This window comes from Carcharodon carcharias, chromosome 3, assembly GCF_017639515.1.
Source record: "Carcharodon carcharias isolate sCarCar2 chromosome 3, sCarCar2.pri, whole genome shotgun sequence".
NCBI classification, from domain to species: domain Eukaryota; kingdom Metazoa; phylum Chordata; class Chondrichthyes; order Lamniformes; family Lamnidae; genus Carcharodon; species Carcharodon carcharias.
Window position 1 is genome coordinate 89,277,240 of NC_054469.1, and position 25,966 is coordinate 89,303,205.

Below are 25,966 nucleotides of genomic sequence, written 5' to 3' on the forward strand. Positions count from 1 at the left end.
AGAATATCACTGTACTGCATCAATGTGACATTTTCCCTCTCCTTACATTTGCCACCTAATTGCCTCTTTGGGTGATGATGCTAATTTTGTACCAAACCAATTTTTGTCGAATTGTGGACTGTCTTGTGGCATAGACATATCCTTACCCATAAGCAGGTGAAAGTTGCCCAAACCCATTACATAGGAGCCACTAAATCAACACTCTTGTTCTTCATTATATGCATCAACTTCTCAAGTAAATATGGACTTGCCCTTCCAGGAAGCCTCCATTAGTGGGGAAATGGGGTAAATCTTTAAACCTCTTCCCTAGTTCCATAGGAAATGAGAGTTTAATGTAATTTTGAGACCAACTTGGAATTTTCCATATGTTCTATTTAAAATATATTGGTTAACATGCTTACATAAATCCCTGCCCACAGTTTTAACATAATCATGATTTTATTTATACAAATATGTTAATTGCCATGCCAAAACTTTGACAGTAAGAGAATGAAATTCAAGAGTGAGTAAGCATTGTTCTGGATCAAAATATGGGGTGTGAAGTTTAAAGTATTGGGGAATATTGGTGAATGGTATTGGTGTACAGTGAGACATTTGGCCAATTTGTAGCATTTCCACTTGATCTGGGAACTGTTTATGTATTCAGGGTAAACTCTCACCCCTGCCACCCCAATATGGACAAGGGTGAAATTTTGAAGGACTGCTGCAGGTGTTTAAATTTCTTTTGATATAAGATTGCACTCACCATTATTAATATATCTGCAGCAAAATGAAAAATATAGCTGGCAGGTCATAGGTTAAATTGAAGTCTTTATAAACAAGGAAATTGATTGCACATTTTTACCTTAATTAAATAAATACAAAATCACAAAGTAGTGAATACCGTGAATTAAATTATTTTACATTGTCCAGAATCTTGCAATTCTTGAATCATTTAGCATTTTGCATTAAGAAGCGAAAACCTTTTTGGTTTGAAATTTATAATTTCAGCAAGAAATTTGGTTGCAGATGCATCCATGGTTAAGTTATGGAAAAAGTCTTCTGTAAGATTTTCTTTTATGACCTATCACCATATATTGATTTAAACAAAAAAACATCTAGAAATGCAAGTTGGTCTCAAAATTGCATTAAACTCTCATTTCCTATGGAACTAGGGAAGGGGTTTAAAAATTTATCTGATTTCCCCACTAATGGAGGCTTCCTGGAAGGGCAAGTCCATATTTACTTGAGATCTTGATGCATACAATGAAGAACAAGAATGTTGCTTTAGCGAGTACATCCCCAGAGAAAAGTAATTTGTGTGCCTAACAGAGCATTTGTACATGAACACTCCATGGACCTGGCTGCAAATGTCAAAGAAAGTAGCAAGGTCATGCATGTCTTGAGGTTTATCTTCAGAAGCTATTGCCTTGCATGCTTTTCCAAAGTTTTCATGCAATTGTATAACATTTTGAATGCTAGGAATTCATGGCAGTACAGCAGTATAACACACGTGCAGTGTGTAATATACCTTTGAAACTGAATCTGCCACAATACATTCTTCCTTCAAACCTCACTACCTCTCCATGTGTCCACTGTGAAATGTTTTCTCAAAGCCAGCCAGTTTAGACAAACTTTTGGTCACCTTTCCCAAATTGTCTGCCAAGGCTTAGTATCTATTTCTTTACATATTTTATTTTCTCTCCCCCTATTATAATATATCCTGTAGTTCAAGGCCAGTTCCCTGCATGTAGGGCAAAATGGCAAACAATGAATGGAAATACATTTGGTCTGGAGGTGCATGCTGGAATTGGGAGTAGTTGACTCTCTCTGGGGAGGTTACCTGAACATACTTGCTGCTAAGAACATATAGGAAGATGAAATTGAAAATATCATATTATGTTCAAGGGTAGAATTTTTCCCCCCATTGGAGGGGTTTGTCTGGGCGCCCCCGATCAGGTCCACGCCGCCATTTTATCTTGGCGGGCCAACTAAGGCCCGCCCAGTGTGACACACGTCCGAACAGTCTTGTGCGCGCAAGAGCGCAGAAATCTCCCTGAGGCAGCTCTGCCTCAGGGAGATTAGTTTAAGTTCCAAAAATTTTAATAAAGATAAGGTATGTCCCCTCATGTGACAGTGTCACATGAGCTTGGTCATGTCAATGAACTTTAATGAAAAAATTTATTTAATTTATAAACCCTTCATGCAATCCGCCCGTGGATGGGATTCCATGAAAAATGCGAAGGCCGCCTGGACAAGTACTTTCTCAATAGGTTTAATTAGTTCATTAATGGATTTGACAGGTCGGCGGGCGTGCAGCCGGGTCGGCTCTGTGTGCGTCGAACAGAAAATCTAAATGACACGTGGTAACGTCGGGATGCACGCCCAATGTTACGCCACGTCGTTTTTACGCCTCGGCGAGTGGGGGGCCTCTGCTTGCCGAGCCGAAGATTTAGCCCCAAGTTTTGTTTTCCTCTTTCTCATTCATGGATACACATGACTACAGAACACCACATAGGAGCTTATTTTGCAGTGCAAGCTGTTTATGAATGTGCCTCTTGAGGCCATCATTCTAACATATGTTTTGCTTTTGTTACTGTTGGCCTAGCAGAACTGTCTACTCCCCTGCCAGTGGCCCAGAGCAAAATAGCCTTTCGGGAAATTGTATTCCTTGCACCATGTTTATAAGCATTAACACAGCTCCAAGACAATGCAGATAGTGAGCTTGAGGAGGTAACACTGGTGATGAGCAACATGTAGTGTTGTCAGAAAAGGTCCAGGAAACAGCTGTCTGGATAGTCAGATGGATACCATCCAAATTGGTGTGTATGTTTGTAAAAGAAAGAACTTGCATTTATATAATGCTTTTCATGAACTCAGGATCTCTCAAAGAGTTAAATGAGCAATACTGTGGATGCTGGAAATTTGAAATAAAAACAGAAAATGGTGGGAAAAGTCAGCAGGCCTGGCAGCATCTGTGAAGAGAGAAACAGAATTAACATTTCCTTCATGTCGCTTGCCATTTCAGTTCACCATCAGAAAGTTCTCATGCTCACATTTCTGTCCTTGGCCTGCTACAATGTTCCAGTGAAGCCCAATGCAAGCTGGAGGAACAGCACCCCATCTTCCGATTAGGTACACTACAACCTTTTGGACTTAACATTGAGTTCAACGCTTTCAGACCATGAACTCTATCTCCCATTTTGATATTTCTTCCTAATTCCCTCCCCTACAAGTGCCAGTCTGTACTTTGTTCATGTATTTCGCTTTCAGAGAGCGCTGACCCTTGTTCTGCTATTAATACATTCTGCTATCTGACCTTTATGCCAACATTAACATTTGCCTTAGTCTTTAACACTACTATTACCATTCCCTTTGTCTTGTGTCCATGACATCTTTGTCAAATCTCTCCTAAGCTCCCACCTATCCCTGACCTTCTATTTTGCGTCACCTGCTCCACCCCCTCTCTTCAGCAGTATAAAACCCATTACATTTCTACCTCTTCAGCTCTGATGAAGTCATACGGACTTGAAATGTTATCTCTGTTTCTCTCTCCACAGATGCTTCCAGAGCTGCTGAGTTTTTTTCAGCATTTTCCGTTTTTATTTCTCTCAAAGAGTTTACAGGCAATTAAATGCTTTTTGATGTACTGGTAATGCATCAGGGTGGTGATAACTAGCAGTCATTTTGTACTATTGATATTATTCAATAATATGCAAGTACTGAATCAGCTGAACAATGCCTCAGTCACTTGTTTGATTTAGCTGTGTAAAACATAAAAACGAATGTATTTATGTAATGCCTTTAATGATCACAGGGCATCCCAAAGTTCCTTACAGCCAATGAAGTACTTTTGAAGTGTAATCACTATTGTAATATAGGAAACTTGGCAGCCAATTTGTGCAGACCAAGCTCCTGTAGACAATGTAATAATGACCAGATAGTAATTGAGGGATAAATTTGGCAAGGCAGCATGGATAACGCCTCAGCTGTTCTTCAAAATAGTGCATGGGATCTTTTATATCCACCTCATTCCAAAGACGACCTTTGAAGGGTCAAGGCATATTGAGAAAGTGGTTAGTAAAGCATATGGGATCTTTGTTATGCGGAACATTTATAAAGTTCTAGTTAGGCCCTAACTAGAGTATTGCGTCCAGCTCTGGGGCAGGATTTTCCCATTGGTGAACGGGGGGCAGGGCCCGCTTGCCGATGCGTAAAATGATATGCAGTGACGTCGGGCGGAACTCCTGATGTCACTGCGCCCCATGTAAATTTTCAGGTAGGCAGAGGCTCAGAAAAATCAGCTGTGCGTCCCCCAACTTGTCAATGGCCAATTGGGGCAATTGACAGAGTCATTAAAGTAATTAAGGGACCTGCCTGTCCAACCTTAAGATTGGTGGGCAGGCCAGGAGCCCTGGCGGGAATTAGAAAAAGCATGAAACCTCGTCCACATTGTCACATGAGGAGACATGGCAGGGAATTTTTTTTTTCTATTTTTATTATTTTTGACAGTAGAGGCGATCTCCCTGAAGCAGCGCTTAGCCTCAGGGAGATGAATGCACTCTTTTGTGCGGACGTCACGCTGGGCGGGCCTTAATTGGCCCACCCACATAAAATGGCGGCGTGCCCCTCCACTTGCCCGCACTTCAACTTCACCCCCGATGGGGGGGGAAAATCCTGCCCCTGGTTAACACACTTTAGGAAGGATATGAGGATCATTGCGAGGGTGCAGAAGAGATTTACCAAATTGATTCCAGGGATAGGGGATTTTAGTTTCAAGATTAGGTTGGAAAAGCTTTGTTGTTCTCCTTGAAGCAAAGGGGACTCGGGATATTTTTAGAGAAGTGTACAAGATTATGACAGTTTAGGATAAGGTAGATAAGGAAAATCTGTTCCCATTAGCTAATAGTACAAGGACTAGGGGACACAGGTTTAAGAGTTTGAGCAAGAGATTAGAGGGAATGTGAGGAGGAACATTTTTCCGCACTGAGTTGTAATGACCTGGAGTTGGCTGCCCACAAGGGTGGTGGAAGCAAAAACAACCAATGACTTTGAAAGGAAAGTGAATGAGTATTTGGAGTAAATAAACCTGTAAGACTACAGAAATTGAGTGGGGCAGTGGGACTGACTTGATTGCTCCATGGAGAAATGGTATGGAGTTGATGGGCCAAATGGCCTCCTTCTGTTCCATAAATGACTTTTAGGCCCAGATTTTCACTCCCACAGCAGGTTGTGCAAATCAGGAAATTTCCTGGCTTGCCGAACCCACTTTGGGAGAAACTCCTGCAAATGGTGGGATCTTCGTGGGGGGGGGGGGTATGGGTGTGGCACATGGTGGTGGATGCAGGTTGGAGTCAGGCCCACCATCCCTGGATGCAGATCAGAGGCGGCCACAGGGGCTGCTGAGTGCTTGGCGGGCTGTTTAAAAGCTCCGCCATTGTTTTCTGGGACTTTGTCCAGTTGTTTGCCTATATTTTAGACCTCCTAGCCCTCACTCCTCACACCACTCTCCATACTCATCCATGCCATCTCATGAACCCCATCCACCCCCGCATGGGTTTTGTACCTTTCATGCCAACTCATGTCCCCCACCCTATGGCCCCTTATAGCTGCAATGCTAACTTAATTCCAACTCTTGACAACGCATGCCAATCCATACATTACCCTTGGCCCTTGCACCTTCCCTGCCAACTCATCCAGTGTCTGCCATGGACAGACCTCAGGAGCCATGTTAAGATGAAATAAAATAAAGTATTAAAAAAAAAGTCCCATTCATGAAAGCTCATTTAAAACTTTTAAATGCCTTCATAGCTTCAGTGCTTTTATCTCTCACTGACACAGGCAGGCTGTTTTTTAAATTTATTTTAAGAGCTGGGGATTTAATAGGCTCACAGCTTGACAGTTCTACAAACCTTCTCCACCCTTTAAGAGCTTTTACATCTACTCTAAAAATTCTTATTCCCTCACTGTGAGTTAATGCCCTTCCTACTGCAAAAATGGGTCTGCTTGAACTCAGCACTGTGTTCAAATGGTCCCGCTGAGTTAGTGTTTCCCTCGTGTGTGAGTCATGCCTTACCCCCATCATCGAAAATGAGATCTGTTGGAAATGGGGGTGGGACTTTCAAATCCAGGTCCTGTCTGCCATTTTTAAAGGTCCATGAAATTTCAATGACTCCACAGAAATCCAGGCCTATGACTGTGGTGTTGCAACCCACCCTCAGCACCTAACCAGGCTGTTTGCTTTTTGATTTTTGCGCTGATGTCCTGGAATGGGACCCACAAAACCCACATCCTTCCAACTCAGAGGCAAGGGTGCGATCAACTAAGCCACAGCTGACACCTGATAACACAGCTACTTGGATGATAATGCAGGTGACCCTATGCCACCTGAGGAGAAGGTCGAGGCTGGATGTAATCTGGTCTGTCACTGACAGTTTCAATCCGATAATGGAATTTGCTTGTAGAAACTGGTATAGTTGTGCAACTTCAGCACTACCAACCGAGAGCCTGCAGTAGTTATTGCAAAGATGAATATGCAGACATCGACCAGGATTTTCCCCTTGGCAATTTGGGGGCCATTTAAATCTTAAGGAAGGTGGGTGGACAGCGAAATCAGCTGTCCGCCGGCCGACCTGTCAATGGCCGATTAAGACCATTGACAGGCTCATTAAGATAGTTAAATGCCCTGCCCAACCAACCTTAAGGCTGGCGGGCAGGCCAGGAGCCCCAGCAGCCTGTAGATTATTAATGAAGCTTCATCCACTGGTGGGATGAAGTTTCATTATCGTTTTGTAAAAATTTAATACATTTTATGAGTTTGTTATCAACATATCCCATCTCGTGTGACATTGTCACATGAGGGGGACATGTTAATAATTTTCAAATGTCTCTATTTTTTGACTTTACTTACCTTTCACTAAACTCCCTGAGACTGGACTTTGCCTCAGGGAGCAGTGTGCTCTTTCGCGCGCATGCATGAAAGAGCGCACTTCGACCATTGGGGATTCCACCCGCCCCCCCCCCCTCACAGGAACAGGAAGCACTTCCTGTTGGGCAGGCCGCTGGGCTGGTGGGACCCACCCGCCAGCCAAGGGACAAATTCTGCCCATCGTTGATACATAATTGCAGGCAGTGTGACTCTGCCATCTGATCTCTCTGACATGCCTTTTTTTATCTACTTCCACTCTCCTGCATGGAATTCCATGGAAAGAAGGCTTTGAAATCAGCCACAATATCTTCCAAAAAAATTCCCATTTAAAGAAACAGGTATTGTTACGCGTGATAATCTCATTAGCCTCTGATGTTCACTTTAAATGGACGATTTTAACGCTGGCAGGATCTGTAGGAATCGAGAGCTGCATCCTAATACTATATTTGCGTACCTTTTCAAAGCATAATGAAATTCTCTCTCAAGTGTCAAAGAGCAAATATTCCCTACGGGAAAGCAGCTTTGGAATATTGAATAGTTACAGAATGAGTAAGGAGCTGAACTTGACCAGTAACTGCAGCTGCAATGATTCCACCAGCTACGATTTTTTCCTACATTTTTTAAAAGCATAAGTTTTGTTTCTTTTGCATATAGATAGACCTGGGATTTCAGGATTAAAGTGTATATAATTAATATTTACACATTTTACAGTGGATATTAACGTAGCCTATACTTACGGTCATTCCACTGATCGGAAAGCTCATAAACGCATTTTGGGATAAATCTTTCACAGTTTAACATTGAAAAAAGCCGTGGAGCAGCTTTTGGAAATGCATGCCTCCTTGATTGTAAACACTAGAAAATATTGCCCCAGGACCTTTTGACTTTTGATGAGTTAATGTCTTTTTCCTATTCCATAATTTATGTTCTATACAGGTTACATGTATTGGCCTTATATTAAGATGTTAAGCAAAGTTTTAAATAGCTCAATGTGAAATTCTGATTGACAAAATGAGAAATGTGAATAAATGGTTTAATGTCTATGCTAAATAGCAAACAGGAATTTTGTATGAATGTGTTAAGAGTTCCTAAATGAACTTTGCCAATCAGAATTTCAACTCATATGCTGGAATTTTCCAGCCTCCTTGGCGTTGGGCGTCTTAGCAGGTGGGGAAGGTGCAATTCAGCATGAGAGGCAGAAATCGGTTTCACGCCAGCGTGAAAGCACAATGGGATCATCCGATGGTGCCTGCCATGACGGAACGCAAATCCCGCTGGAGGCTGGCGTAAACCCAATTTGCATCCTGATAATGGGATGCAAAATAAAGCCTGGCTGGAATTGTCCCTCCAAGCCACATTTTCCATGGGGTTGGCGGGAAAGCAAGCCGGCCCAGATCACATCTGGACAAGTGTGTTGTGCAGAAGTCAGGACTTACTGTTAGGGCCTTGCACAGATCGGGAGAAGAATATCCAAGGAGAAGAATATTCTCGAGCCCTGCAGCTACCAGACCCTGGAGGAACACGTGCATCACATGTTGGGTGGATTCTCGTGAACATGGCTGTGCCATGAAGCAGCTCACAGAAGGTGGGAGATCTCTGTTGATGCTTTCGGTCTGTTTTGGAACATCATGGTCTTGGCCAGGGGCTGTTACAGATGATTGGTGAGTGGGGGGAGAGGAAGGTCTTGAATTGAACTGGAAGAGGAAGGTCTACCAGTGGTTTGGGGGTGGGTGAGGTTTGAAGGGGTGTGGGATGAAGATGTCGGGGGGGTGAGATTGAGGGGGATGGGGGGATCAAAGGTGTCAGGGGGCTGAGGTTGGTAGGGAGGAGGGTGTAACAGGGGAGAATGTGGCAAGTGGAGAGGTAGGTGTAAGGTGAGGGGGAAGGAGTTTAGAGGGTGGAAGATGTCCGGGGATGGGGCGGAGGGAGTTTGGAAGGGTGAGGGTGTCCAGGGGGAGGAGGGAGTAAGGGTGGGGGAATGTCCAGGTGAACATGCAAGGGAGGCGTCAGTGAGTCATTTTGCAGAAATTGAAAGTGAGTGGAGCCTCATGTGGGATGGGCTCAGGTGCTGCATGGGAGTGCAGTCAGTGGGTAGGTGGAGATGCAGTTCTGCTCAGATGAACCCCAGCAGGCAGCATTGAAAATGCTCAGGACATTGAGATGACTGTGATGTATAAAGGCTCTGCATGCATGGGAGAGTGCTTGCACAAGGCTCCGACAGGCCCTGCCTCAGACACACACTTCTCCCTCCAGAATCACTCGTGGTCTGGCTACGTGCAGCTGAACTGCAAGAGGGGGCGATGCAGTGGGAGGCCAGTCGCAAAGCCTGTCAATGAAGCTGAAAACAGCATTACACATTATTTAATGAACGTTAATGTATTTTCAGATTACAAAATGTCAAAAGGTATATACTCGTGTAACCACTTGTGATCAGAATTTCTTAACTCTTCTAGGCCTACCACTTTTTCTAGGTGCTGCCCTGACATCCACAGTAAAGGTGGAGACAGCCTGTGCAATGGTTAGCCCTGTTGCCTCTGATGACTTTGGCATGGGTCTTCTGGAGAGCCGAGGCCTTGAGGACCCCGGCTTGTTTTGGTTGTCCTCCTGTGCACCAGCTGCTCCCTCTGCGGTGACAGAAGATGAGGTTGAGGGGGTCACAGGCAAAGAGGAGCAGACAGCCTCTGGGATTCCTGAGTGGATAACCCAGGGGTGTCCAGCTGCCTCCTCCTCCTTCAGGCACCTGAGGGTCCTGGACCCAACTCCTTGAGTTGAAGGAGCTCTTGGGCGGATGTCAAGGTGCCCCGTTTTCCTCCCGTATTGCCATCGCAGGAACTCACCCATGGCTGTAGTGATGGAGTGCAGATCTGCGCGCATCTCCACGTTCTGCTGGACCAGGGTCTCCATGGCGTCCGCCATCCTTCCCATGGAGACCTCCATACGTGCAAATGTGGGCACCACTTCATCAGAGAGCAGATTGGTGCACTCCTCTGACTCGCAAGCCACTCTGTTGAGGGCTTAGAACAACTCTGCATGATGTTCCACTGTTTTCTACTGACTCTCCACGATGAGTTGGAAGGCCGGATCCAGAGACTCATCTTCTGACTCGGACCTCACAGCTACTTCTTCCCCAGCAGTCCTTTGAGTGCCAGGGAGCTCGGCTGAACTTGCCACCTCCTGCTGTGGACATGTGTCCGTATGGTGACTACCAGATTTTGAACCTGAGCCTGCTCTAGATCTAAGTCCCACCAAGGTGTGTGTCTCTGCACTGGTGAAGGGTGTAGGTAAGCGCTGCTTCTTTCCAGCTCTGGAGGTGTCCTCTTGGCTGGAGGTGAGGGCATATTTGGAGCTGAGGGACTGGTTGGCTGAGGGTGATCATTCACTTGACCGAGCTCCTTGTGAACCAAAGTAGAGATAATTAGTGCATGGCCGCAGAGTCTTTTGAGGAGAGAGAGAGAGAGGGGAGAGAGAGCACTCACAGTTGCATTGAGAGAGAAATTAGGTGGTTTTGAGAAGTCAGGAGGTTAGTTACTCATCACAGGATTTCTAACCTCTGACCTGCTCTTGTAGCCACAGTATTTGTATGGCTAGACCAATTCAGTTTCTGGTCAATGGTAATCCCCGGGATGTTGTTGGTGGGGGATTCGGTGATGGTAGTGCCATAAAATAAAATAAATGTTTTTATTTTATAAAAATGAAGCATTTTTATCAACTATATTTTCAAGTGATTGACTGTGATGCATGGACATTTTTTTTTGCAGCTTTTAAAACCTTTATTTGCTATCTGCTATAAGGCTGCTTTCTGCCTTCAGGGAGCTTTCCCGCAGTGCTTACCTGCACCCGCGGAAAAGTCAGCAACCACCCTCTCCCCACCCCCACCCCGCCAGCCAGCTTGAAATTGCGGTCGGTGACAGATCACGGTCAGCGGTCCGTTTCCTGACTGTTCCCGGGCCCACTGATCGTGCGTGCGCGCCCACCAAAGGTAAAATTCAAGCCTAGGAATACCTGCTGATACCTTTTCTCCTCCAAACTTGAAGGTGATGGTTTGTAGTGCCCTTATTGCTGCCACAGCTGAGATCTACCAACTCAGCAGGGACCAGATATTTTTAAAAATATTCGTTCGTGGGATGTGGGCCCCGCTGGCTCAGCCAGCATTTGTTGCCCATCTCTAATTGCCCTTGGGAAGAAGGTAGTGAATTATCTTCTTGAACCGCTGCACTCCATGTAGTGTAGGTACAACCACAGTGCTGTTAGGGAGGGAGTTCCTGGACTTGACCCAGTGACAGTGAAGGAACAGCGATACATTTCCAATTCAGGATGCTTTATGGCTTGGAAGAGAATGCCCAGGTGGTGGTGTTCCCAAATATCTACTGCCCTCTTCCTTCTAGATGGTAATGGTCGTGGGTTTGGAGGGTGCTGTCTGAGGGTCTTGGTAGTTTCTGCAGCGCATCTTGTAGATGGTACACACTGCTGCCACTGTGTGTCGGTGGTGGAGGGAGTGAATGTTTGTGCGCAGGATGCCAATCAAGCGGGCTGCTTTGTCCTGGATGGTGTCAAGCTTCTTGAGTGTTGTTGGCGTTGTATCCATCCAGGCAAGGGGAGAGTATTCCACCACACTCCTGACTTATGTCTTGTAGATGGTGGACAGGCTTGGTGAGTTACTCAACACAGGATTCCTAACCCCTGACCTGCCCTTGTAGCCACAGTATTTAAATGGCTAGACAAGTTCAGTTTCTGGTCAATGGTAACCCCCAGGATGTTGATAGTGGGGGATTCAGTGATGCTAATACCATTGATTGTCAAGGGGTGATGGTTAGATTCTCTTTTGTTGGAGATGGTCATTGCCTGGCATTTGAATGTTACTTGCCACTTTCAGTCCAAGCCTGGATATTGTCCAGGTCTTGTTGCACTTGGACATGGATCGTTTCAGTATCTGGGGAGTCATGAATGGTGCTGAACATTGTGCAATCATCAGTGAACATCCCTATTTCTGAGCTTATGGTGGAAAGAAGGTCATTGATGAAGCAGCTAATGATGGTTGGGCCTAGTACGCTACCCTGAGGAACCCCTGCAGTGATATCTTGGAACTGAGATGATTGATCTTCAACAACCACAGCCATCTTCCTTTGTGGTGGGTATGACTTCAACCAGCAGAAAAGTCAATTCCCATTGACTCGTTTTGCTAGGGCTCCTTGATGCCACACTCGGTCAAATGCTGCCTTGGTGTTAAGGGCAGTGACTCTCACTTCACCTCAGGAGTTCAGTTGTTTTGCCCATGTTTGAATCAAAGCTGTAATGAGGCCATAAGCTGAATAATCAAACATCAGACTTCCCTGGTTAGTATAGCTGAGTTCCATATCAGCTATCGTTTTATGATTATGAATAACTTAGTACAGGCAGGTGGGTCACAGCTAAAGCTTAAATTCTGATCCAAATTATTGCAATTATTGCCTGTTTGAAAGTGGTACTGCTCATGGAACATCAGACAATTGTCTATTTTGTAATGGCATGACCATGTAACATACAATGCAATTACAGCTGAACATTATATCCTAGAACAGGCAGTGTGCTTTTATAATATATAATGTAGTACATGATTGCCCATCGCATTGCTCACAGACAATTGTAACTGTTGTTAGTGCACTAAAGAAGGCGAGATGCCCTGAGTGATGTTGCCAACACTGAAGAGCAATTGTGAATTTGGAGCACTGATGGGGAGAAAGGTCTGTGAGGTCTAGGGTTTTAAACACTTTGGAATGACAGGGCATAATACATGGGGTACAGCAGAGGAGATCTAAAACTGAATTTGGGAAGATATCAGCCATCCCGGAGAGGAACAGGCCAGAGGTGTTGCTTGGAAACAATGGCAGAAAAGCTGGATGGGGGCCCTTAAAGAGCATTGCTTTCAAGCAAGACAGAGACACTAACTAGGAGCAGGTGGCAGCTGAGAGTGAGGCAGAAGTGGCACTGGGAGAGAGATAGAGAGATGAGGGTAGAGTGCATTTATTGAAAATACAGTTTGGGTCCAAAAGGTTTGCAAGTTGTTTGAACACAAGAATACAAGATTTCGGAGCCATCTCTTCAAGACTACTCGGCTATTCGGCAAGATCATGGCTGACCTGATTGTGGCCTCAACTTCACTTTCCTGCCTGCGCCTCATAACCCTTGCCTCCCTTGTCAATCAAAAATCTAACTAACTCAGCCTTGAATATATTCAGTGACCCTGCCTCCACTGCTGTCTGGGGAGAGAATTTCAGAGACTAACGACTCTGAGAGAAAAATATTCTCCTCATCTCAGCCTTAAATGGGAGAACCCTACTTTTTAAACTGTCTCCTGTAGTTCTAGACTCCCTCACAAAAGGAAACATCCTTGCAGTATCCACCCTGTCAAATCCTCTTAGGATCTTATACTATTCAATAAGGTAACCTCTCATTCTTCTAAACTCCAATGGATATAGCCCCAACCTGTTTAATCTTTCTTCATAAGCCAACCCTTTCATCCCAGGAAGCAGCCGAATGAATCTTCCCTGAACTGCTTGTAATGCAATTATATCCTTTCTGCAGACGAAAACTGTACACAGTACTCCAGATGCGGTTCAACTAAGGCTCTGTATGACTGTAGCAAAACTTACCCTTTCAATAAATAACAACATTCCATTTGCCTTCCTGATCACTTGTACTTGCATACTAACTTTTTGTGATTCATGTACTGGACACCCAGATCCTTCTGTACCTTAGAGTTCTGCATGCTCTCTCCATTCAAATAATATACTGCTTTTCTATTCTTCCTGCCAAAGTGGACAAGTTCACATTTTCCCACACTAAACTCCACCTGCCATATTTTTTGCCCACTCACTTAACCTATCTAAATCCATTTGCAGAATCTTTATGTCCTCTCGACAACTTACTTTCCTGGCTATCTTCATCTCGTCAGCAAATTTAGCTACATTACATTCGGTCCTGTCATGCAAGTCATTGATATAGATTGTAAATAGTTGAAGCCCCAGCATTGATCCTGTGGTACTCCACAAGTTACAGCTTGCCAACCTGAAAATGATCCATAAATCCCTACTATCTGCTTTCTGTTAGCTAACTAATCTTCTGTCCATGCTAATATGTTACCCCCTACACCATGAGCTCTTATTTTGTCTAGTAATCTTTGACCTTATCGAATGCCTTTTGGAAATCCCAGTACACCACATTTAGAGGTTCCCCTTTAACCATCTTGCTTGTTACTTCCTCAAAGAATTGTAATAAATTATTCAAACACAGTTTCCCTTTGTTGACCATGTTGATTCTGACTGATTGTATTATGATTTTCTAAATGTCCTCCTATTACCTCTATAATAATGGATTACAGCATTTTTCCCTATGGCAGATGTTAGGTTATCTGGCCTATAGTATCCCGTTTTCTGTCTTCCTCCTTTCTTGAATTGCAGTGTTACATTTGCGATTTTCCAATCTGCTGGGCTGTTTCCAGAATCTAGGGAATTTTGGAAGGTCACAACTAATGCATCTATTTTCTTTGCAGCCACTTCTTTGTAGACTCTAGGATTAAAGTCATCAGACCTAGGGAACTTGTCAGCCTTTAGGTCTAATAGTTTTCCCAATACCTTCTCCCTAGCGATTGTGATTGTTTTGAGTTCCTCCCATCTTTTTACCTCTTGATTTTTAAGAATTCTTGGGATTTTTTAAAGTCTTCTACGGTGAGGACAGACACAAAATACCTGTTCAACCATTCCACCATTTCCTTGTTTCCCACTACTAGTTCCCCAGTTTTACCTTCCAAGGGAACAACACTCACTTTAGTTACTCTTCCTTTTTAAATACTTATGGATGCTCTTACTATATGTTTTTATATTTCTAGCTAATTTTCTCTCAATCTCTAATTCCTCCCTAATTTTTTTTAGTTATTCTTTACTGGTTTCTAAAATTTGTCCAACCCTCTGACCTACCACTAATCCTCAGTAGTGTACGCTTTTTCTTTCAATTTGATACTATTCTTATCTGCCTTAGTTAGCCACAGATGGTGCATCCTTTTCATAGCCGCTTTCTTTCTCAATGAAATATACCTTTGCTGAGAGCTATGAAATGTCTCCTTAAATGTCTGCCACTGATTCTCTACTGTCCTGCCTTTTGACCTGTTTTCCCAGTTTACTTTAGCCAACTCTTTTCTCATGGTCTTGTATTGGCCTTTAGGAACATAGGAACAGGAGAAGGCCATTCAGCCCATCGCACCTGCTCTGCGAATCAATATGATCATAGCTGATCGAACACTTCAATTTCTTTTGCCCACACTATCCCCATAATCCTTTACGTTATTGTTAATCAGAAATCTATCAATCTCTACCTTAAAAATACTCAATGACAACTTCAACGGCCCTCTGGGGTAGAGAATTCCAAAGATTCACAACCCTCTGAGTAAAGAAAGTTCTCGTCATCTTAGTCTTAAATGACTTCCCCCTTATTTTGAAATTGTGTCCTCTGGTTCTAGACTCCCCAACTAGGGGAGCATCTTACCTTCATCTACCCTATCTATTCCTTTAAGTATTTTGTAGGTTTCAATGAAACCACCTCTCATTCTTCGAAACTCTAATGAATACAGGCCTAGTTTCCCCAATCTCTCTTCATAAGACAGTCCTGCCATCCCTGGAACAAGCCTTATGAACCTTCGTTGCACTCCCTCAATGACAATAATATCCTTTTCGAGGTAAGGGGACCAAAACTGCACACAGTACTCCAGGTGCAGTCTAACCAAGCTTCTATACAATTGAGGCAAGACTTCAGTACACCTGTACTCAAATCCTCTTGTGAATTCTTACCTAAATTTAAGGCAGGAGTCTTAGACCTACACTTCTCACCCTCAAACTGAATGTGAAATCCTATCAAGTTGTGATCACTGTTGCCTAGAGGCTCTTTACTGTGAGTTCATTAATTAATCTTGTCTCTTTGCACTTTACCATGTCTAAAGTAGCCTGCGTAATGCTCATAAGAAAATATTGGTCTAAGAAATTGTCCCAAGTACACTCTATGAACTCATTTTCCAGTCTACCTTTGCCAATCTGATTTGTCCAATCTATTTGAAGAGTAAAATCACCCATGATTATTACCCTCTTATATACCCCTATTATTTCTTCCTCTATACTTTGTCTTATGGTGTAGCTACTGTTGGGGGGCCTATAAATTAATCCCAGAAGTGACTTCCTTACTTTGCTATTTCTTATCTCCACCCAAACTGATTCTACATCTTGTTCTTATGAATTAAGCTAATCTCTCATGACTGTATTAATATCAGAGCTACCTCATCACCTTTTCCTAGCTTCCTGTCTTTCCAAAATGTCAAATGTCATCTAATATTTAGGCCCCAGCCTTGATCGCCTTGTAATCACATCTCTGAAATGACTATCAGATCATGCAGATTTATTTCTATTTGTGCTATCAATTCATCTGCTTTGTTACGAATGCTATGGGCGTTCAGATATTGAGCTTTTACTTCTGTCTTCTTACCAATCTTACAAATTTTGGTTTTATCTGCTGGTGCACTCAAGTTTATACACTCTTTTCCTGCCATACTCTGTCTACCATTACCCATATCGCTACCCTGGTCTATTGCCTTGTTTTTCTTTAATTTATCACGTCTCCCCTCACTAAAGTTTGAACATTATTATAGCTGAGGGTGGGTGGAAGGGCTGATTTGCTGTGCATCAAATGAATGGAACATTGCAAAGGAAGCCCCTGCGATTGTGCTTGTACCAACATCAGCAAGGACGGCCCAGGTTCTTGATCCAAACATTAGGATTGAAGTAGAAGGCATGGGTCATTAGAGGTAGCCTTTTAGAATGAAAATTGTTTTAGATGATGAGGGATGGAATTGGTTGAGTTTATTGGTAATGCTATGGGCGGAATCATCCCAGATTTGCACAGTGTGCGGCAGTGGGCAGGAAAAAAGACATTCTAGCTGCTGGCTGCAATGGCGGCTTTTCACGCCTTATTGTCCCATTCCAACCTCATTAATTATGCAGCCACAGGAAACGTGTCATCTCACTGGCAGACGGCCTTGGAATCGCCTACCACACCATTACCGTGCTGCTTCATGACGCAGGGCACCATGTTTAAACTGCAGCCGTGCACACACTTCTCAATGCTTGCAGCCCAGGACTGCCCCGGTGAAGACATGGCCCCAAAAGACAAAAAGAGTGCAGCTCCACCCGATTGACTGACACATCCCTGGGATGTCTTCTGGACACCGTGGAGGCCTGCCGTGATGTCCTCCAGCCCCGCACTGGCCACAGGAGGCCCATCAGTCTCAGTACTACGGCTTGGGAGGCGGTGGCAGAGATGGTCAGTGCCAATGCTGCACACAAGATATTGACCATTCAGTGCAAAGAACAGATAAATGATCTCATCTGTGCCACCAGGGTAAGGCAGCCATCTTATCATTCTAAACTCTCACACTCACAAGGCCATCACACATTCACTGTCATCTCACTCTGCCAGCTCAAGGGACATCGCCACTCACACTCTCACACACACCCTCACATCACCGTCTGTCCTCATCTCCTCTGGAGACTGCCTTCTTAGCTGTCACCATCTTGAGGCCACTTGCACAGATCAACATGTGCCCCACACACACACGCTGGGATAGCCCCCTTATCCAGTACAGCCCTCGCCGTTCAGCCTCTTCTCTTGCCTGAGGCCACTTATTCCCCTCCTCCAAGCAAGCCCTGGTCCTGCATCCATTGAAAAGCTATCCTTGCCTTATGGCTGGTCTGGTAGGTAGAGATCTGCATGTGAGCCCCCCTAAAAGTGATGTGGTGATGTCTGAAAAGCCTGGCACGAACGACTGCAAGTGCTGCCTGAAGCAAGGTAGGCAAACAAACCTCAAAATCCTGAGCAAAGTGCAGCTCTCCAGGTGCACGTCACTTATGTACAGTTGTGAAATATGACGGTGTGATTGTGACCAGATGATCTAGCTTGGGGGGTTGATTCTGGCAAGCAGGGCTTAAAATCAGATATATTAAAATGCCATGCCTGTGTTGGACGGTGGGGAAGGAGGCCTGCCATTGATGGGTGGAGTGGACGATTGCAAACTGGTTTCACAAAGCTTAAAACTGACTTTTGGCCTTCTCACCATATTGTACCCCCCAACCCGCCATGATGTCCGATGCCAATGGTGCCAGAAAGTTCCGGCTTATGGGTGGAACCGTCCGTGCCCGCTCACATTATGATGAACAGGAGAGTTCACACTGAAATCGCAAGAAATAACCTAAATGAAGTTAGCACTATTGATAGAGCAACTTTATTTTCAGTGTTCATTTTAAATGTGTTCTTTATCTCCTCATTTCTATCCTTTTTGTTACCTTATCAGGTAAACAGAATTTGTTGTGCTGACAACTGCCTTATTATTTTCACAGCCCATGGATCAAGTAGTTTGTAAAGCCTTTCGTGTCTACATTCTTTTGATTGGGAATCCTGATGCTTTAGACACTGGGCCAGATCTTGTGATCCCAGTGGTGAACGCTAAGGCATTGCTTTGTTGAGTGCCGCAATAGAACTGCAAATTCCGGGGAGCCAACTTATGCAGAATTTGTGGTTTGCCAGAACGGGCTGCAGGGGAGTCCACGCTGATGGTCCCACCCGGCTCCTCAATCTCGGCTGATTTGACTGACTTGTATTTGATTGTTTGTACCCTGGCTCTGATTGTTGTTGTCTCAGTCATTTAAATGGCAGCAACTAAAGGTAGATATAACCACTGATGTTGGAGAAGAACTGGTGTGGCGGGTGAAGGGGGATGGGGTTGGGTGGTGAGTAGTCCTGGAGGCAGTGGGGTGGGGTTGGGATTGCTGGAGGCTGGAGGGGTAGTGAGCGATGTTGGGGGTGGGTTGTCTGTGCCAGGGTGGGAGCTAGAACTAAAAGTGCTTTTAAAATGATTAATAACACTTATCTGTAATTGAGCTGAAGGCAGGCCTCAAGTCTTCAGCTCATGATGCTGACTTGCACCACATACTTCCAACTTACCTCACCAATGGATCCACACTGCAGCTGGGAGATAGTTTCCACTGCAGCATATGATAAAGGTAAAAACATTTTTAAATACAGTCAGTGGCACTTCCACTTGGCTGCTGACCGCAAGATCTGGGTCATAATGATTGAACAGCATGGGAAGCAAACATAAAGTGAAATAAAGCTACATGATCCCGAAGGTGGGTTTTGAAAGCTATTGATTATGGGAACAAAGAAAGTCCATGGGTGATAAAGAAGTTTCTAAAGTAAAAGCAAAAAATGCAGATGTTGGAGGCCTGAAACAAAAACAGAAAGTGCCGGAAGAACTCAACAGGTCTGGCAACATCTGTGAAGAGGAGAACAGAGTTAATATTTCTAGTCTACTACAACTCTTCTTCAGAACTGCAGCTAATTCTCTTTCTCTCTTCAAAGAAGTTCCTAAGTTTTGAGGTCCTGGAAAAAATATGCTAGAGTCAGAGACAGTGTAGTGAGCATTAGCTTCAACATGGAGGTGAATTTTCTTCTCCAATGTATTTTCATAGCAGAACAAATCGCCCGCTTGTTGTAAAACATACCGGAATTTTATTTCATGACCAGTCAGGTTCTAAGCTGGGTGTTCAATCCACTGCCTGATTATTGTCCTTTTGGTGAAGGTACAATTTATCTCATGGTCAGTTTTACCCCTAGTTGCACAGACTTTGCTGGTTCAATAAGTTACCATAAAATGCAATAAAAAGCTCTTTTGTTCTTTAGACATTATCCTCAAAATATATATGTTAATTAACTTTGTCTTTATCTCTCTCTTCACAGCTATTACGATATTTTCTCAGAGTGCACAGAGTCCTTAACAGAAAAGGTTGACTGCTTCTGGCCGAATCCACAAGTGGAAAACTATGTAATTAATATCCATAAACTTTTCTTTTCAAACTGTACTTTGGAGATGATAATCTTCCAGGACCCTCCTGACAAGATCCTCATTATCCTCATCACAGTGCCTATTTTACTAACCATTGTAATGATAGCCTTGGTGGTGTGGTGTAGTAAGAGGAATGATATACTGGTGTAGATTTAAGAATGCATCTTGGACAGCAAATCAAAACTACTATTTTGCAAACACGCTATCTTAATGTGATTTGAGTCAATTCCACTGGCAATGTCTAGATTGTTGTTCATCAGCTTCAGTTGGAAGGGGATATGGTCCAGTGGTGATCTCAGAACAGGCACCTGCACCAAGATAGGTTAAAGCCATGGACCTTAACTGGGAAGAAACAGTGTCTGATTTACTCAATAGCAAAAAGTTGACCCACTGGACTCAAATGAACATGCTTAAACTGTGTTACAAACTCATATGGCTCAACAACCTAGCTCTGTTTTATCAAACTCATACACTTCACTGGATAACCAATTATATTCGCTAGCCAACGTCGCAAATTAAAGTTGTAACTACCCAAATCTATGTTACAATAAATTATGAAGCCAGCTATGTAAAGATGAGAAGGAACATCTTTGGACACAATCACATGAAGAAGGAATCAGCACTTAATGAAACAAACTTTTCTAATCTACTCAAGATGATTTCTCGGAGTTGGAGCGTGTGGAGCGAGCTCCAGGAAGGATGTTGAGAGTGCTTCCCAGAGAAGGAGAAGAATGAAAGGAAATGGCTGACTGTGCTTTCGTCAGGAGTGGTACGGGAACTGGCAAGAGCTCTGCATTTCCTAAGCTCTCTCTTATGACTTAAAATTAAATATGCTGCTCATCTCCTCCCAGTTTGTTTTGCGGCAGAGGAGAAATTACAACGGTTGTCATGCGACAAACATTATGCTATTAAGATCTTAGTATTAAACAGACATTAGGAAAATAGGTAATTGTTACGACAAAATGAACAATGGTCAGAATACAATAGATGTGCCCCAGTCTGTGATTGCTGTGATGTAGTAGAAGTGAAGATTGCTGTGCTGTATCCTATTTTTTGTCTGAAATGACATATACCTGTTTATGTATATTTTAAGTTGATGACCTCTTCAAACAATGGTAGGAAATTAGAGTGTTCCACTTAAAGCTAAAACATGCTTTTTGGTAAGTTCCTGACACCCAGGCTGCACATCACTGCACAACATCTCATTTAACATGTTCAGTCATTCTCAAAACAGCTAACAAAAGTTTTTTTTTGAAAAACAACCTTTGCTGCGAAAAGCATGGGCCAATGATCCTGGTAATTACACTTCGATTACTCTGCCAGTTAAGTCCTGTTGCTGAACCTTGAATGCATTCTAGCCTATCAGGTCAGGGACAATGTTGCCTCTAATTCTTTTTAGAGTGTGTGGGCAATTTGTACAAGTGCACATGCCCCTTAATTTTTTTTGCATGGCTGTACACGTGCATCAATGTAAAGGGGTCAACTTGTGCACGGCCTGCGTGGCCACTTTCAGGTTAATGCATGTCCTTAGAAGGAGCATTGGTCAGGAAGAGGTTACCTAGTTTAAATTGCATTGAAGGACATCCAAGCCACAGGAGATGCATATTCAGTATCTGTCTTCCACCAGAGATTGCGTTTTGCTGAACCATCACACAGGATCTTTGTAAGCGGTTTGAGATTTCTCTTAATCCAGGCCATACAATTGCCATTTTGGAGGGCATTCAGATGGGACATAGCAGTCATGGGACCTGCTCAGCCTGGAATCAGGAATGCTTCCAATGTAGCGAGTCTCTGCCCCCACATGAACCTGGTCACACCCCCACCACATCAGTGGTCTTGCTTGGGACACATGGAGGTTCCACTCCCCAAAAAGACCGAAAGAAACATCAGGGAAGGGTTAGAACCCAGAGTATTCAGGACTTTATCTAATTTTCAGCCATTCCATCGTACTCCACTTCCAACCATGCTGACATTGGAATTGCATAGAAGGGTTGAGGATTTTTGGTGTCTTTAACTTTGGTGTCAATATTGAACATATGTCCAGTGAGTGAGAAAATCCGTTGCCTTTTACAAAATTCTAAATTACAATTTAAAGACATTTGGTATGTTTTTGTTCTAATTTTTAAACCACTTAAGGCATAAGTATTATCTGTTACGGTAGGAAATAACATTTACACCTAATTGTGAGGATTTATGAATTATATTTTATTTGAATTCTCCATGTGCTCTGACTTGGACCAAGATGTGAATGTTTATCATGAGGGAAAATCAGAGGTTTTTGTACCCTGCCCCTGAGATACAGGTTCCCAAAAAGCAACCTTTTTCATAAAAAGTAATATGTATAGAAAAGGCCAATAAACCATACTTGAGGATAATATATATTTAAAACTAAACAATAATTTTATTTATATTTACTTCAGTAAATAATAGAATAGGAGTCCTTAAATATCTGTAACAAGTGAGGCTACCATTGTACTTCAGTGCTACATTCTGATTCAAATAACAGTAAAATATTTTACACATGGTAAAATTAAAGTTACCTGTTTTCTTCTTGACATGAGGATTTCTGACAATGACCACCTTTATAACTCAAATTTCAGAGTAGCTGGAGAAGGCGGAATGAAGCTTTTAAATGTCCTCCAGGTCTAAAATTATTTCTCCCCGATCCTTTTTAAGGTGTCCTCTTACCCCAACCCTATTATCATTAGTCAAATCACCAAATTCTGTGCCTCTGCTAACATTAGTCTTGAACCAGCTTCTAGGGAAGAACAGGCCTGAGGATTTTCTTTCTGTCTTTTTCTGGAAATGCTTAGTTTCTGCTTGATGATTGTTGGTGATCTCAGAGATTGGGATTTTACTGTGCAATGAGTCCTAAGCATGATTAACACCTTAACACTTAATAATGACTGTTAGAATAATGATGTATTCTTCCATTGCTGTGTTCTGACCCCTGTGTAGAAAATGCAATTTACAACAGCTTGTCACATTACTGTCATAATCCTAATGATGGCAGCAGGATAAAATCCACTATAATCTTGATATTAAACATTTTGCAGAGCTGACCTGAAACCTAATCAAGAGGAAGAGAAGTTCTATTTGTGGGTGGGGGAGGGATTTCGGGGTCACACTGGTTGACAATACAGAAGCTGCGGAGATAGCCTGGAATAAATTTTTCATAAAACCAATGTAATCAGCGATTGGTTCAAATAACCAGTTGAGGACTAGTATATGCTGTCCTCCTACGCTTGTGGCTTTCCATGCTATTTACAATCCAGATGCATGAGGTTGGGAAAGCAATAACTTCAGGCCTTTGCCAACGCCCATCTGAAATTGACCGTTATAAAACATACATAGGCAGGCTGGGGTAATCGTCAATTCCAGTTATCCTCTTGTATTGCTGCTGAAACATCTGAGCTACTACGTTCTGCATCTCTCCATTGCGGCACAGTTGAGATCAGACATGGTTGAAATAAGAATGCATTTATTGGTATAATATGTTGGCATTCAAACAAGCTCTATCACTATAGCCCAATAGCAGTTACTTCATACTCAATCTATCAATATCAATCTTTTTATTTTCCTGATTTTTTCATCTGAAAGCAGTGGCTCATATTGGGATATGATTTCACAGGTGTCATCAGCCTTCCAGTGTCTCGTCCAAGTGCAAGTCAAGACAACATCAGCAGGTAACTTGATCAATGGAAGCATCACAGCTAATTCTCCCCTTAACTGGTGATCATTCAAATGTACTTTCCAGCAGCAACTAGTGAATAGCAACCAGGACCAATTTTTGTACTTCTGAACTCTGGGCATTGAGGCCAGTTGGACCACTCTGATTTCTACCACAGCTGAAGCCAGCTAAATCAGCTCAAGCCCAGAATGAAATCTGGCACCTTGATGGTCTATCTTGTATGATATATTTACCTATCAAACTATTGTCAGGAGCCCTACCAACCTCAATCAATATTACATAACTGGCTGCTCTGTCAACAACAATATGATCATGTATCAGTTCTGGTTTGTAAACCTGAAATTGCTGATGATATTTTCTTTACTTTTCCTTTTGAATCTACCTCTGTCTCAAAAATGCACAGGAATATTAAATGCTATGCTTCACTTTGCAGTGTTTGAAAATGTCTGTTTTTACTTTTAATTGGCAGCATATTACTTTTAAAACTGTATTCTTGAGGCCTATTGCATCCCAGTGCATATAAACAGCCTGTAGGTGATTAAGCATGTTATGCTCCAGTGCACAGTACTCCTGTGGGTGGTTAAGTGTATATTATGCTCCAGTGCACATTACATTCAAGGTTATAACATGTCAATTTTAAAAAGCTTGAAAGATATCTTTGTATGTATTACCTTTACTAAACATTAATGGTCATAAATGAATCCCAGCATTTACAATTAATAAGAAAGCTGAGATATATAAAAAAGGATGCTGTGCATCTTTAATTTACAATGTTTCCAAATACTGCACAGATGATGTAGTCTAATCGAATGGGAGAAGTCCAGCTTTGTTTTGACCAGCTTTGTGTTATTTAAAAATGGAGTTTTGGAATAAAATGTGAATTGTTGTGAAATATGTAGAAAATTGTGCATTTTTCCTTTCAAACTATTTTTTAACTAGAGATCCAATTTTATAAATGGTGTGACTTACTAAGAAGAAACAATTTTCAAATTACACATTGGAGTTGCAGCAGTATTATGAGTTGTTTGGGCTCAGTTGCTCAATGGCTGCAGGAATAGTGGTTATGTTGCTGGACTAATAATCCAGAAGCTTAGACTAATAATTTGGAGTTGTGAGCTCAAATCCCACGACAAAAAAGTTGGGGGATTTAAATTCAGCGATTTAAATAAATCTCGAATTAAAAAGCTAACATCAGTAATGGTGATCATGAAACTACTGGATTGTCACAAATACCCAACTGGCTCACTGGTCACAGGCTCTGATCTATATGTGACTCCAGATCCACAGCAATAACTCTGATAAAACTAAGTGGCTTGCAAGGCCATTTCAAACTGTTCTGAAAAAAATATAAGAAGACAACAATTTAGGCACCTGCTTCATATATGACAAAGAGACACGCAACCCAGTCAACGGCCCAGTCAAAGCTGCAAAGTTCTCCTCACTAACATCTGGGGACTTGTACCAAATTTGGGAGAGCTGTCCCACAGATTGTCAAGGAACAGGCTAAGATGGTCATACTCAGAATCGTACCTTTAAAGCAATATCCCAGTGTCCTCTATCATCATCCCTGAGTGAGTTCCGATTCACCAGATAGGTTGGCAAAATAATATGCAATAGTAGGTGGGAGGGAGTGGCCCTGAGAGTTTTCAACATTGACTCTGGTCCCAGGAAGTCCCATAGCATCAGGCCAAACATGGACAATGAAGCCTCCTGCTGATTACTACCTACCAGCTTCCTTATGAAATTGTACTTCTCTACTTTGAACAACACTTGGAAGAAGCAGCAAGGCACAAAATACACTCTGAATGGGGACTTCAATGTCCATCACCAAGAGTGACTTGGTAGTAACCACCACTGGCAAGCTGGTGGATTCCTGAAGATATAGCTACCAAATTGGCAGCTGGCGAGGGAACTAACTCAATACTTAATCTTATTCTCACCAATCTACCTATCACAGGCACATCTATCCACGACAATATTCAGAGGAGTGACCATCACACAGCCCTTGTGGAGACAAAATCAAAATCACACTGAGGCCACCCCCCTGTCATGTGTGGCACTACCACTATGCTAAATGCAATAGATTCAGAACAGATCGAGCAGCTCAAATATAGACATGCATGAGGCACTGTGGGCCATCAACAGCACAATAATTATATTCAACCACAATCTAACCTCTTGGCCTGACATATTCCTTGCTCTACCATTATTATCGAGCCAGAGGACCAACCTGGTTGAGTGTAGGAAAGCATGCCTAGAGCATAAAACGTATCTAAAAATGAGTGCCAACCTCGTGGAGACTCAACACAGGACTACGTGCATGCTAAACAATATAAACAGCATGCCATAGACAGAGCTAAGTGATCCCACAGCCAACTGATCAGATCAAAACTCTGCAGTCATTCCACATCAGTCATGAATGATAGTGTATGCTAATTAATGGGAGGAGGGG

General features: G+C 42.9%; 1 protein-coding gene across 2 annotated transcripts in view; it reads left to right on the forward strand.

Annotated features, from left to right (window-relative positions):
• Positions 1-24,406, forward strand: part of LOC121276158 (receptor activity-modifying protein 3-like) — a 79,988-nt gene extending 55,582 nt beyond the window's left edge. Inside the window, exons 4-5 of one of the 2 annotated variants that reach the window (XM_041184223.1) lie at positions 19,718-19,802; positions 23,455-24,406. In XM_041184223.1, the coding sequence (XP_041040157.1) occupies positions 19,718-19,802; positions 23,455-23,559 (190 nt within the window). In that variant the 3' untranslated portion in view covers positions 23,560-24,406. Of the gene's footprint in view, positions 1-19,717 lie in introns of both variants that reach the window. The other variant, XM_041184222.1, reaches the window with a different exon arrangement.
• The last annotated feature ends 1,560 nt before the right edge of the window (positions 24,407-25,966 follow it).